The sequence below is a fragment of the Lutjanus erythropterus genome, chromosome 9, assembly GCF_056507025.1.
Source record: "Lutjanus erythropterus isolate fLutEry1 chromosome 9, fLutEry1.hap2, whole genome shotgun sequence".
NCBI classification, from domain to species: Eukaryota; Metazoa; Chordata; class Actinopteri; order Lutjaniformes; family Lutjanidae; genus Lutjanus; species Lutjanus erythropterus.
In genome coordinates, this window is record NC_139325.1 from 27883664 (window position 1) to 27897397 (window position 13734).

The 13734-nt window shown below is 39.7% G+C and overlaps 1 protein-coding gene across 3 annotated transcripts in view; it reads right to left on the reverse strand.

Annotated features, from left to right (window-relative positions):
• Nucleotides 1-5518: 5518 nt before the first annotated feature.
• Nucleotides 5519-13734, reverse strand: part of drd2l (dopamine receptor D2 like) — a 31590-nt gene continuing 23374 nt past the window's right edge. For 2 of the 3 annotated variants that reach the window (XM_084727014.1, XM_084727015.1), the window contains 4 exons: nucleotides 9895-10112; nucleotides 8185-8268; nucleotides 7636-7999; nucleotides 5519-5787 (listed from right to left, as the gene is read on the reverse strand). In XM_084727014.1, the coding sequence (XP_084583140.1) occupies nucleotides 5591-5787; nucleotides 7636-7999; nucleotides 8185-8268; nucleotides 9895-10112 (863 nt within the window). In that variant the 3' untranslated portion in view covers nucleotides 5519-5590. The remainder of the gene's footprint in view (nucleotides 5788-7635; nucleotides 8000-8184; nucleotides 8269-9894; nucleotides 10113-13734) is intronic. The other variant, XM_084727016.1, reaches the window with a different exon arrangement.

The window sequence follows — 13734 nt, forward strand, 5'->3', positions numbered from 1 at the left end:
TTGTGGGCTTGGGTCAGAGTTTAACAACAGAGGGTAATGTACACCACAGCAGTGAATTGCTCCCACTCACAAGTACTGGGAAGCACAATGGCAGCATGGACAGACACACACACAGAGTCAAGGAGTTGAATTTCTCATAGTTGAAAGATATGTAGCCAATAATCATACTCCTATTATGAATCTGAAGAAGCATTCTTGTGTGTATGAGTCTGTGTGTGTGTGTGTGTGTGTGCGTATGTGTGTGTGTCCAGTCTTCTCAAGGGTATTTTGTTCGTCCTATCACATTACGGCATCAGACAGTGCAAGGTGCTGGCAGCAACAAAGAGCCCCACTCATGGTGTTACTCAGCATCTTCTAGGTTACATCGATGAGTTCACCTCAGAGATCAAATATGGTGGAGGAGACATGACTGCTGCATCTTCTGTGGACAAGTGTGTCGCTGTGTCTGCAGCTTGATACACATAGAGGACCATCAAACATTTTGCAAAAAAAATAAATAAATAAGCAAAACAATAACTGAAATCTTTTCAGAAAATGGATAAATCAAAATAAAAACTCATCATTTCCTAAAACAATAACAGAACAGACAGGTGAAATATGACAAAGCATAAATAAAACAAAAACATTATGATCTATGGTTGAAGCAAGTTGTTTCCCCCACAACCAGGAAGCTCAGGTGGGCTGAAGGAGCTTTGCAGGAGCACAAGACTAGCAATAATCAGCAAAGACAAGTTCTACACGGTAAGTTGATCAGCTGTTTATAACTGTTAGTCTTCTGTCACAGTAAAGTTAAGGCTGTTATCCTAAAACTTAAACCCACTGCTCTAAAAGTACTCGCACTGGAGTTTGAGTTCAGTGACCGCCTGCCTTCTGCCTGCCAGACTCCGTTAAAATATTGATCTATTTAATTGTTACAAGCATCTACTTCTTCTAAAAGATTATTAATGATTCCATATGATACATAAACAGACACTTACCAATTCAGCAAACATTTGGCGTTAATTTAAACTCTAATTAACGTGAAACTGGCAAACAATAGCTCAGGTTATGAACCAGAAATTTCAAAGGCAAATGTGGTAGCTGTAGCACTGTTGTCAAAAAAACAAGTATTTCAATTTAACATATTTCCTTAATCTCTGACATATGGTCAGTGTGTCAGTGAACAGGCTATAACTGCTCACCCTGGCTCTATTTTAGCTACGTTTCACAGGCTTGCTTGACCTCTAACCAATTTTGTGTAATCCTTCAAGTTTCTGTCTCCCCTCATCAAAGCAGTCAACAGAGAGTACGAGAGACTAATCAACAAGGTTGAGAAACGTCGCGTTTTATATGATCCACTGCACATTTTTATGGGAATATCCTCAAAAAGGACAAGGTTTGCAAGGAAAACAGGGAGATTTGTGAGTTACAAGTGAATAAACTGTCCTCCAACTATATAGAAACAGGCCAAATTTTAATTTGATGATTAAATTAAGTGACTTAATGTTACTTGACTTAAGTAGCATACTTAAGGCCCAGTGCTGCCTTTCACTGGTACTCTTTAATGGTCTTATTTGTTGCTTTCGAAAAAACTGTCAATTGAACGATTCTGTCATTTAGGTATGACGATGTTTTGCCAGAAAAGTCTAGGGATCACCGAGGGATTCATCCTCTAGGGACGATGAATGTTGTACCAAATTTCATGGCAGTTCATCCAATAGTTGTTGAGATTTTTCAGTCTGGAAGAAAGTGGTCGACCAAACAAAAGACCCTGCAAAAATAAAACAACAATAGAAAACGAGCATTTCATCAACTGAGAATAAAATGTAGAAAACAACTCCTCTGCTGTAAAATGTCAGGTTTTGATTTTCTTGCAGTTAGATGTTTAAACTCTTGCTAAACAATTTCGTGAACTGTTGTTGTGTTGCTTTTGTTGTTTACTCTGTCAAATGTGTTTTGTTCAAACAAATGATGTATAATACTACACAAACATTCCTATGCTGAAGTTTTGAAAATGTCTGAGTAATGCCTGTTTGTTGTTTATCACACAAGTGTGGAGTTGCATCCTCCCCACCTGCACATGACACTGACTGAATGAATGAATAAATAAAGCGTGCAGGCTTCATTTGCTCCAGTATTGGTGTCAGAGTCCTTGTTTACTCCAATCAGTCTGACATGCAACTTGCACCAATTTGAACTCCTCAGATGCACACAGCTCTGCCAGCTTCTCCTCCCTGTAGCATCAGTCAGGGGAGAGAAGGCCCTCGAGTTCATTGTGGTTCATCAGCCCTCAAAGTGCAGCAGCGTTTGCAACTTAATAGCCTTTGTTTTATCCTGTGCAGAGAGGCACAGCAGTGGGGTTTATTAACAGGACAGTGGAGTTACTGTCAGGGAGCAACCTCTCACAGGCAGTAAAACAAATTTTTATATCCATTTTTGTGGCATTCAAACTGTCTGGCACTTAGGTCCTCGAATCTTTCGTAACAGTTTTGGCCTCTTTTCTTTTTAAACAAGTAGTTTAACATCTATGGAGATATGCTCATTTGCTGTCTTGCCAAGAGTTAAATGAATGAACTGATGCAACCGTTCCATCTGTCCACTAAATGTAGAACTGGGGCCTGAATTCAGTTACTTAGCTTAGCATACTAGCACCTCAAAAGTCCATTTTAAATTGGGCAACTGACACTGACTAAAATCTGGCTTTTGTCTTCAGTGGGAAAGTGTACAATTGACATTTCCTCCTGATTCAAATGACTGTTTGCAGCGATCACAGATATTTCTAAGCTCCAAATCACATCTGCAGCAATTTTTTCAGTGAAGGTAACAAAGGCCCATCACTTCCATGGGTAACTTTTGCGACTCTTTTGCTCGTTTTATATGCAAATGCTGCTTGGTTTGACTCGGTGCATCAGCCCAGCAGAGCAGAGTTTGCACCCGCTTGAAGGTGAGTATTTAACTGATGATATTCTTGTCCTTAGTTGAGTGTATGAACAGTGAATAAACAGTTTATTTCCAATAAATTCTTTACAATAAATGTCCCTGTTTTGTTATCTCTACTATGAAGCAGCAACATCAAGAAATGTTTGGTTTTCATCATCTAAAAGCAGAAAGCAGATACCTGAGAGTACCTGAAAGAAACAGCGACACGGGAGAGAAACATAATTGTAAAACGAGTCAAAGCAGTTAAAACAACTTTGAACCAGTGTTCAGCGGCAGGATGAGTGTGTGAGCATCGAGTGTCTGTGGCCATGAGTTTTAAGATAATCAAAGGAGGGCGAGGGTATTATAGGGGCCCAGGTGCCAAAATAATCAAATATTCAACACAACCTGCCTAAGTCTTTTGGGAAAGATAAACACACACACACACATGTCAGGTAGCCACACACATCATCAGTCTCAGTATTAAAAAACAGGGTAGAAGCCCATGGTAAGATTTTGCACCATACTGATAAGATGGATGGAAGATTTAAATAAAACAAGATTCATCCAAAATCCTCAGTGTGCATGTGGATCCTGTCTGAATACAAACCTTTCAAATGTGTGTAATACTGGCTCTTATTGCTTTCTACTAAAGGGTGAGTAAAAAAGCATTTTAGAATCCTGTAAATAAAGGACTCATAAATTGTTTATATTTTGGAACCACTTCATTCGTGCATTATACTGTCATTTGTTTTTTGCAGATTATTCATTCTGTTCTGCTGATTTGATTAGAAATACAATGTTTACTAAATATCTTGGTTAGAGAAAAATCTCCTGTGAGATTGCTGCCAACTGTTTTGACAACCGATTTCTCTTTTCATTCATTTTTCAAGCGAGAATGCCCAACATTTGCTGGTTTCAGTTTGTTAAAGGGACAGTCCTTTCTTCTAGAAAGAAAGAGGCTCCTGCATGAAATTGCTCACAAAAAGGTTTGAGTGACCAGGTCATGATTTTTTGGAAATAGTAGCTGGTTCTGAGTTTTTCAAATGTGTGTGTTTTTGTTTGGTGCTTTGAACATCACAAGCCCAGTGTCATTTATTTCCTCACCAACTCAGAGCAAAACAATCTAGATGGATAAAAAAGCACTACAGGCCAGGGGAAAAATATTTAATTTTGATTTTGGGGTGAACTTTGGGGGTGATTTGGGAGGTCAGTCAGGAGAAAAGGCCACAATAAAAAAGGTCCACCTAAAAAAAGAAAAAGAATCCATAATAATTTAAGTGTATGCTATGATAAGAATATTTTCACAGGTTTACCTTGAGTGCAGATCCCCACCAGCCAACAGACTGTGAAGCACCTACTGCAATGCTACCACAACTGTAAAGTCAAATGACAAATGACGTTTAGTGAATAATGTTCAATGAGAAACATGCTGTCTTCACTTTGAGACTATTTTTACAGAGGAATACAGAGGACTGATAGAGAGCTGAACATTATGATGCCACAGTGAAGTTTAACTTTGACCTTTTGGATGCAGTAATATTTGAGATTAGCTGTGAATAAATGCAGGTCACACATGCATGCACTTACGCACACAAGGAAGTGACTGCATGATCCCCTGTAACCAAGAAAATAATTGGCAGATCAATCAATAATGAAGATAATGGTTACTTGCAGCTGTATTGCAAGAAATAAAGTTGTTGATGGTGATTTTTCAAAACAAGATGAGCAATGAAAGAAAAATGTTTATTATTACATTATTATTATTATCATTATTATTAATGGTCTGTACAATACTTCCCTCCTCTTCTAGACCAGTAAAATGATTATTGACAACATCAAATGTATTTACACATATGCACACTTATTTAAAGCAAAAAACGTACACATTAAATTAGATGAAAGCTCCCTCCTCTGCCTGCTGATTTTGTATGTGCACTCAATCACCAAATCAATAACTCCACTTTGATGTAACTTCAGTCAGTTTTCAAAAAGTGTTAAAAATGATAGAGCCTTGGGCATGAGAGCCAGACAAAAAAAAAAAAAAAAAAAGGTTTTGTAATAGACTGTTTCGTCAAAGTTTTTTTTTTCTTTGCCATGACTTGTTCTACTCCTCTGGAAAAGAAGAGCACATGCGTACAAATAACAAGATGCTGTTTGTCAGGATTACAAGAAAATACAACAGCTAACGTCTGACACAAATCAAGCACTGGAAAAACAGTCACGTCTCAGGGAGTCTCATGTCTGTGGAGTCGGGATGCTGTGGAGACATTCACAGTTCTCAAATATCCCCCTTTTCCGGTTGCATGTACACAACGCAGTGCATGTCTTCTTTTCCATAAATATCTCCAGCCTTGTTTGTTTCTTGTAGCTGTCTCTTACTTGTCACACGCTCTCGTTTTGTGATCGTCAAGTAGGTTCTTTGCTTGTTTTCGTTCTCTCTGTGTGTCATGTTTCCTCTCTTACTTCAGCCTCGTCTGAGCGGCTGGTTACATTCTTGTCATCTTAAATTTTCCAGGAAGCTTGTATCATTCAATCTAGTGTCTCATCCCTCCTCCCCATCTCTCCTGTGTTTTAAAACTGTCCCAACTTTTTGTCTTTACTGTCTCCCTGCCTCCTTTACCTCTCACCTCAAACCAACGTCAGCCTTTTTTTCTGTCTTGACAGCTGATGCTTCTCATCTCTCCAGCTTTCAGCAGTGCAGGATCTTGATGAAGGCTTTGCGAAACTCGATGTTGAAGGTGGTGTAGATGACGGGGTTGACGGCGCTGTTGAGGTACCCGAGCCAGGTGACGGCGCTGTACAGAGAGGGCGAGATGCAGCAGCTCCTGCAGTGGGCCTTCAGCACGTGTGTCAGGAAGAAAGGCAGCCAGCAGATGATGAATACACCTTGGAAACACGGACAGGAAGTGGATCAGAGGATGAGTGTCTGTGTGTTTTAGCACTATGTGTCTGAAAAGCACCAACAAAGAATAATTTGATCTAAGATTAGTTCTAATCAGATTTAAAATTAAGCTGAGCTCTGCTGCACAATTAAAAACCTATCTCAGTTTAGTTAATTTAGTTATTTAAATAGAGTTCAATCAATATAAAGATGCTTGCCTACTTAAATAAAAAACTAAAATTATAAAAATAAATTAAAGCCTATTAAATTCCTAGCAAGTATAAAAGGGGGAGGGGCCTAAGATCTGTATTCAAAATTGTTTGCTAGTTCGCTAAAAAGTTAATGTTACATTGTTTGCTATCTAGCTAAAAAGTACAAAAAAGTTAGCTATATTGTTTGTTTGTCAGCTAAATAGTTTTTAAAAAATTATATTGTTTGCTAGCTAGCTAAAAAGTTAGCTAGCCTAGTTAGCATACTCATAATGGTTGAGCAAGCTTTAAGCTTTAATTCCTCCTTTAAGAAAAACTTGTTGGCCGAATTAGCAGTTGGACTGAAAGAAAGAAGAGAGACATTATAAAACTCAATGTGCTTGAGTCGGTCCCTTAACTTCCTTCAAGGAACTTGATTATTTTGCTCAATCCATCTCAAAAAGACAGTCATTTTAAAAATTAGTTCTTCTCCAGTGTTAGTTCAAAGTTAATACTGGATCACATTTTAAATTGAAGTTTAAAGTTTTAGTGCAACATAATTTAAAGTTAAACCATAATTTTATCAGGTTTACAAATGATTCCTTGTTGGTGCAACTGAGCCTGTATGTGGCACAAACTTTGCATGGATATAATTAATGAAACATCCCCCCAGCTTCTGCATTTGTAATTTGCACAGAATCATGAAACTGCTGAAACAATACACTGACAGAGGACTTCATCAATCCCAAATGCAGCGTTTCAGCAGCCGAGTCACATAAATCACAAATTAGATGAGGTAGGCAAAGAAAGAAACAAAAACAAAAAGGCGTAAATAATGAAGGCCATAAAACTGACGGGTGTCACGATTTAATAGTAAAACTTCAAGTTTTCTCCAAATATGCATTCAAAACCTTTCATCTAGAAAAGGGTCATTGTTTTCAGTTTTTAACCAGTTTACCAGGAGGTCACTGTAAATGGATTTTCAGATAGATATTCTGTCCTCATTCAGCCAAAGTTTGGTGTGTTTCCCGTTGATGCTTTTGTAATGAGCACAGCTTACAATACACAAGGCCTCTGGTAAGAGAAAGTGGGTTTGAATGGGTGGAAAATAAAATAAAAAGCCTCTTTAACTGCAGTGTTAATGTATCAAAATGTCTTTTATGATATGCTTTTAATCCAGATGTTTGAATTTGTTTATCTTATCTTAAGAACTGAGAAACTGGGGGGGGGGGGGTTGTTTTTTAGTCTTTAATGATGCCGGGAAAATATTAAATATATTAAATATTCAAAGATCAATCTCTTGGCTATTAAACCTTGTAGTGGGCCAACCTCTGTGACCAAATTTTTAATTAAATGTAGACATCAACTCTATCAGATGGAAAATCTGAAAACGTACTAGTTGCCTTCCACAGCATAATAAGTTATTTCTGTTTTCCTGAGACTATCAGTTGGAAACAGCAACATTAACATTTGTAATTAAAAGCCAAACATACTTTGACCCGTCCAGAGCTGAAATTCTGGTGCTAGTTTGTTTGTTTGCATAAAAGTAGGCAGGTTTGTGCACACAGACACACACAGTGAGACAGACTAAACATGTACTGATTATGTGTACAAGGTGAAAAGACGAACACCTCATCATTTAAGTCTGTACTTCCCTCTGCTCACCGAGCACAATGGCGAGCATCTGTGTCGCCTTTCGCTCCTTCTGTTGCGACAACCTCCCTCTCACCCGCTCCTTGGTGATCCCCCATCTCTCTCTGCCTCCGCTGCGCTCCTTCCACCCTTCACGGCCCCTCATGCCATCTTCGAGGGTGGGGGGGCGAGGCGTTAGCGTCGATCGCGTCACGGTCGAGGGAAGAACTGGGGCAGGTCCGACTGAGATGGCCAGGGAGATCCTAGCCCGTCCTGATTGGGAGGAGGTTTGGGGTGCAGTAGGTGGAGGAGGGGGAGCCAGACTCTGCTCGGTCTGCGGCAGGAACTGCCCCGGCTCCACTTCGAGGGGGTGGACCACCGCCTCCTTTACCAGGGTCTGACACGGCGACAGAGGAAGGAGGAAGGTGAGGGAGATAAGTTTTAGGGGACAATAACATAATCTTGTCAAAAACAGCATCATGCACTTGCATGTAAAGTTCCTCCCATGTTTGTTTACAGTTACAGTCAAGAGACAGAGGACATTTTTGTTGCTGCATTGAGGAAATGAGACAAGAAACTCACCACCTTCTTGCGCTGTGGGCCAGCGGTGGTGGGCCTCAGGATCAAGGTGCACAACTTCACATCCTCTGGCTGTGTACACTTATTCTGAAAGGTAATTAGGCAGCATATATGGACAATAACTAACAAGTCTGCTGTCTCTGTTTCTCTCTACTCATTAACACCTTGCCGACTGCTGGCATTATATGCAAAGTGACAAAGTGGTTATCTGACTAATTGTTCACAGATTGTCAAACACGGAAACGTCATGTCTGATCCAGTCTTTCTTAAAGAAGGTGCTCCACAAGGATCAGCTTTGAGACCTCTGCTCTTGCTAGTTTATATTAATAATATCTGCGACCATTTCAAAGTTCTGATTAAAATACATTGTCTGAAAATCTTTTTTAAGCATAAGCAGACAATCTTGATACAGGTCCCTTAAATTTCTTTGTTACATTTAAGCCAAAATATATGAAAAAAATGCAATTAGCTAATTAAACATGCCAATGCATTGATCAGGTGTATTGTAGAGTAAATGGAGTGCATATACTCTAGGAGAGGATTGTAGTTTCAAGTAATTCAACAATTTCTAGTTGTTGTTTAAATACTGGGTTGGTGACTTTTAGTGTGAATCTTTTTTTTTGTTTGTTTTTTTGGCCGCATTCACATGTAGTTGTCCAGCAGATGAAAATATCAACGGCCAAAATGTCGGGTAGGAAATATGCCAAGTAGACCAGATAAAAATCTAAAGTATGAAAGGCATATTTTGAAGAAAATTAAGTGAAAAGTGAATAACACGTGATTACTTTCTATCCAATGCTGAACTTTGTTGCACACTGCATATAGAGCTGGATTAAACAGTGACGTGCAGGAGTGACATTAATTGATATGTCTAGCTGAGTGGTGCGACGTACAGCATTGAAAGGAGAGCTGGGTTATTCACTTCTGGCATGTTAAATTAGAAGAAATTAACTTTATATATGACTATTAAAACAAATGTCCAGCAGTTCATCAACCTCATATCGTCATTTTAGTCTCCAACCTGACTTACTCAATCAAAAACCAGTCATTACAAATTCTTCTGGTGAAGCCAAACATTATTAAAAAACACAGAACTGTATTTTATATTCTAGCGGACATCCCATAGTTTGCAAAAATACCAAATATATCAAGCTGAAATTAATGTGTATAAAGGTATTGACAATTATAGACTATTTCTATGTGATAGAATGGTGGTGCAGAATATTTGATGGTGCCAGTATGTCAGAGGTAGTGTAATGATTTTTAAAACATGGTATGATGGAAATACAGGTGTGGATGACCATAGCTGCACATTCATAGCCACGATGCTAAAAAAAAAATGTTTGAATAATTTACCAGTGTTTTGACATGACAGTCTTCTTGAGGGATACTTCTTCAGAATACCTTGAAGAAGATTCACGCTGAAATGTTGGTAAATTATTAAAACATTTTCTTGTGTCATGGCCACGAGTGTGCGGCGATCTTATTCCACACCTGTTCTTCTTCGTGGTCAGCACCTCTCCAACAGTGGTCTGCATTCCTTCTTCCCTCTTATGATGGAAATAACAACAAGAACTTAAAGATTTGGGAACTTTTGAACTAATATTTTTGTAAATGAAAGTGGATTGTGTGGTGCAGGCCAGTAACCAAAATGCTTGCTGGCTAATAAAAGGGATAACAAGGAAAGGGAGACTGAAACCCTCCAAACTCTACCTTTCTGTGTCGATGACTTTCTCCTGCTTCAGCGCCGCCTTGTGCGTGCAGGCCGTGTCTGCGCGGCGGGGCGGTGCGTCTGCCTCGTCTGCGCAGCACCACGCAGATCTGCGCATACACCAGCAAAGTCACGATGAATGGAACATAGAAGGAGGCCACAGATGAGTACACCACGAAGGCCGGATCGGCAAAGCTGCATGTGGTGCCTTCCCGGCTGGCTAATGCAGGAAACCGGAGAGAAAGAGGAAGAAAAGAGATTTTGTTTTAGTTTTGACAGTTTATGATTTTTATGGGCCAAGATCTTGTTTTATTTGAAGAAATAGTTTGACTTGATTTTTGGCCAAAGGCTTATTCAGTCTGGTTGAGCGTTAGACGAAGAGATCAATACCACTCTTATGTCTTTCTTTACATATGGGGCTAGAAAATGGTTCGCTTAGTTTAACATTATGACAAGAAGCAGGGCAAAAAGGCTAACTAGCTAACATCTGCGTACAGCAAAGAAATAGTCAAGCCCACAACTACTCACAAAAACCACAACTTGCTTTTACCATTGAGTAGGATTTAGTGGCATCTACCGCTAAGCTTGTTAACTGCTAATACCTTCCATCACCCTCCCCTTCCAAGCATGTTAGAGAACCTAGTGCGGTTGCAAAACTTGCGGAAAACGCAAAAGGCCAAATCTAAAGCCAGTTTGTCAATTCCTGGCCACTGTAGAAACATGGCGGGGCGACATGGCATGTCATGTTGGGTTAAGACCTTGTGGTGAGATTGTTTTTACAGCGGAATGATCCAAAGGTCTTTGAACCCAACATTTTCATCAAAATGGCCGATATTTATGATATTTATAAAGACCATGTGTTATGTTGTAAAGCTAAAGAACAGCTACAGCTACTAAACAGACCTTGTGGTGATGCTTTTTTCATTTGGGTTTCAGTAAACACATATTTGCATGTCTATGCATTTTGATCATTCATGCACAAACGCTGACAGACAGACTGAATGGAAATCTTACAGCATCTTACATCAGTCAGTATCTTGCTGTGTTTGGTCCGACAACTGAGGCCGCTGGATGTCGACTCTCACATTACTTTTTGTTTCCCACTTGGTCTCTAGTGGTTTCCTTTCAGTTCAATGCGAGCACATTCAAAGCTTAAGTCCCTCCTCACGCTGCCTTCATTAAGGCAGAGGTTAGATGCTGAACGTGTTCGCTGCTGCTCCTTTTGTGAGACAACAAACGCATTGAGGATTAAGTGTACCCACTTGTTTGCGGGGCAGATGTCACCTGTCATTCCTTCAGTGAGAGCAACATATGGAAATGTCACTGACTGCTCTGTGTGTCTGTGCTAATGAGTATTTATGAATAAAGTGTGCTGATTTACTGCATGCTAAGGTGTGTTGACGGTGCAGATGTACAGGATTTGTTTACTATCTCATGAAAGACTGATAAACAAATTCAGGCACAGATGGACCAGGATATTGCAGCGGCTGTGCGTGCATGAGAAAGTGTGCACTCTATTAGTGAGTTGAGTGTCACCTTTTTTAAAATTATACCTCAGAGAGCCATGAAGCATGACATCAGAATACTGCTAATTTAAAAAATACCTGAACAGCTGGGTAGTAAAGTAGCAAATCTCCAATTTCCAAATCTGCACGGATTAAAAGAACTTTTTGAGCCTTTGCAGTGGTATAAAACAGGCAGTGGGTCACATTTATGACCAAGCAGCAAAAACATTAAATAAAAGATTAAGCCAAAGATGCTTTTTTTTCCCACTGGCTTCTACAGTACATGCTGCATTTGCAAAAAGACTCTTTAATGAAAGTGAACTGGAGGATCCCAAAATTCTGTCTTGAAATGCAAAATCATTTTTCCCCTGAAGAAGTCAAGTTTTGTTGTGTGTGGGAGGGTGGAAGTTAGGAGTGGTATACTTACTTAAAAACAGAGTAGGAGGCTGTGATTGTGACTGTGTAGAGTTAAAGTATCAATACACACAGCACACAGGCGGCACCTGCACTCTAACTTGATGCCATAAAATAATAATGAATCAGTCGCACTTAGTGAGTGTTTGAAAAATGGAAACCACAACCGTATTTGGCTGATAAGTTCTATGATGGCAGGTGCACCCAGAGTAATAAACTTCTACTTAAAAGGTTAAAAATGTGACCCATAAAGATGCATTGTGAATCATTTTATAATCACAGCATGGCGCTCCAAATCAGAATTGAAACGTGAGCTGCCATTGAAATATTCACCTTGATCAGTGGTTTGCTCACGTAAGCAACCTGCACGTACAGCTTTTTTGTATTATGTTCACCTTAAGCAAAATATGACACATGAATTTGTGATCAATTGCACAACCATCTTGACCACATCTTGCAGATATTGCACAGCCCACAAGTAGTTACTACCACCACAAAGTTTCCAGCACTCTCTTTTTCAACTTACAAATGAGTTTCCACTGTGCCACTTTGTGAATACTTCCTAAAAACCTGCTATTTCACCTGTTGCCTTATGTCCTGCGTCACACAGAGTGTTGTGTGCCTGATGTGCGTTCTTGTCAGCTCGCTTTGGTTCATCCTGTCAATTTCTAAATAGGCTGGCAAAATCATAACCAAAAAAGTTGATTTTAACGTGATCTTTGCCTTAAGCCCAAGATTAAACCCACAGCAGAACTCATGCCTGCTTGTAACTTCAAGCAGAGATGAGGTCAGAGATTTTTTTTTTGATTATCAATTTGCGAAGATACACTTAGATTTTGGCTCCTTGCACTGCAACCATGATTAACATCTGACTTCCCCGATTTTCAAATGATTTTTACCTGACTGTAGATCAGGTCTCAAGTTGACCATCATAACATTATACTGGACGATGAAACTATATCAGGGTGTTCTGGTAAATACACTGATTTCCCCCTCAATGATTGATAGACTTGATTTGGAAACAGATGAGTAAACTCTCAGCCTCTTTTCAAAGATGTAGATAAACTGAGTTTACTTGGGTTTAAGCCCCCGTCCTAACTACCTTCCTGAACTAAATCGTGCAAAAATATATTGACAAGATGTATTTAATTTTGTCCAGCAACGTAAATATACTAAGATATGAGGCCTGTATGATATCAGAGAAGTATCTTGCCCAAATGGGCTGACAGGCCAGGTTTTGACTACATCAAACAAACTTATCTCATATTTTATGCATGCATTATTCACAATTTTTCAAGCTTTAGAAATAAAAACAGCCTTTGCTTTCTCACTCTTTTTTTCATGTATTCAGAGCTTGTCCTGTAACAGTCACGGAGCTCGCACACGAGCTCGCTGAAGCGTGCACCGCTACATCCTGCGAAACCAGGCCCATCCAGGTTGATGACCAAGTTTTTAGGGAGGCCCCCATTTTGTCAAGTGAACAACAACTTGGAAAGTCAGGGAAAATTTTGTTATACAACTTGCTGAGTTGTTGTCTGTCAAAGTTGTAACCACGCATTCTCTGGGGGGGTTGTGAGAAAATACCAATCTCTTAAAGTCATGGCCAAAATAAGCAGTTTGCTTCACTTTGTCACAAAAAGACGTCATGAGAAGCAGGAACGAAGTTCAGACGTCATTATCAGCCCAGACAACAACACCTGTGCCACCTTCTCCTCAACAAGTGATGGTCATTAGAAGGTGGACACGTTCGGGCTTGTAAGAGCTGCTGCTTGCCTCGGTCAAACACGTCTGGTAACAGGACATTCATAGAGCCCGCCAGCACACACTTTTACAACAGAACATGACGTGCTTGTGCAGCAGCTGAGGAGAAAGTTCACAGAGGACTGTTCATTTCTATCACTTGCTGAAGTGCATACATGCCCC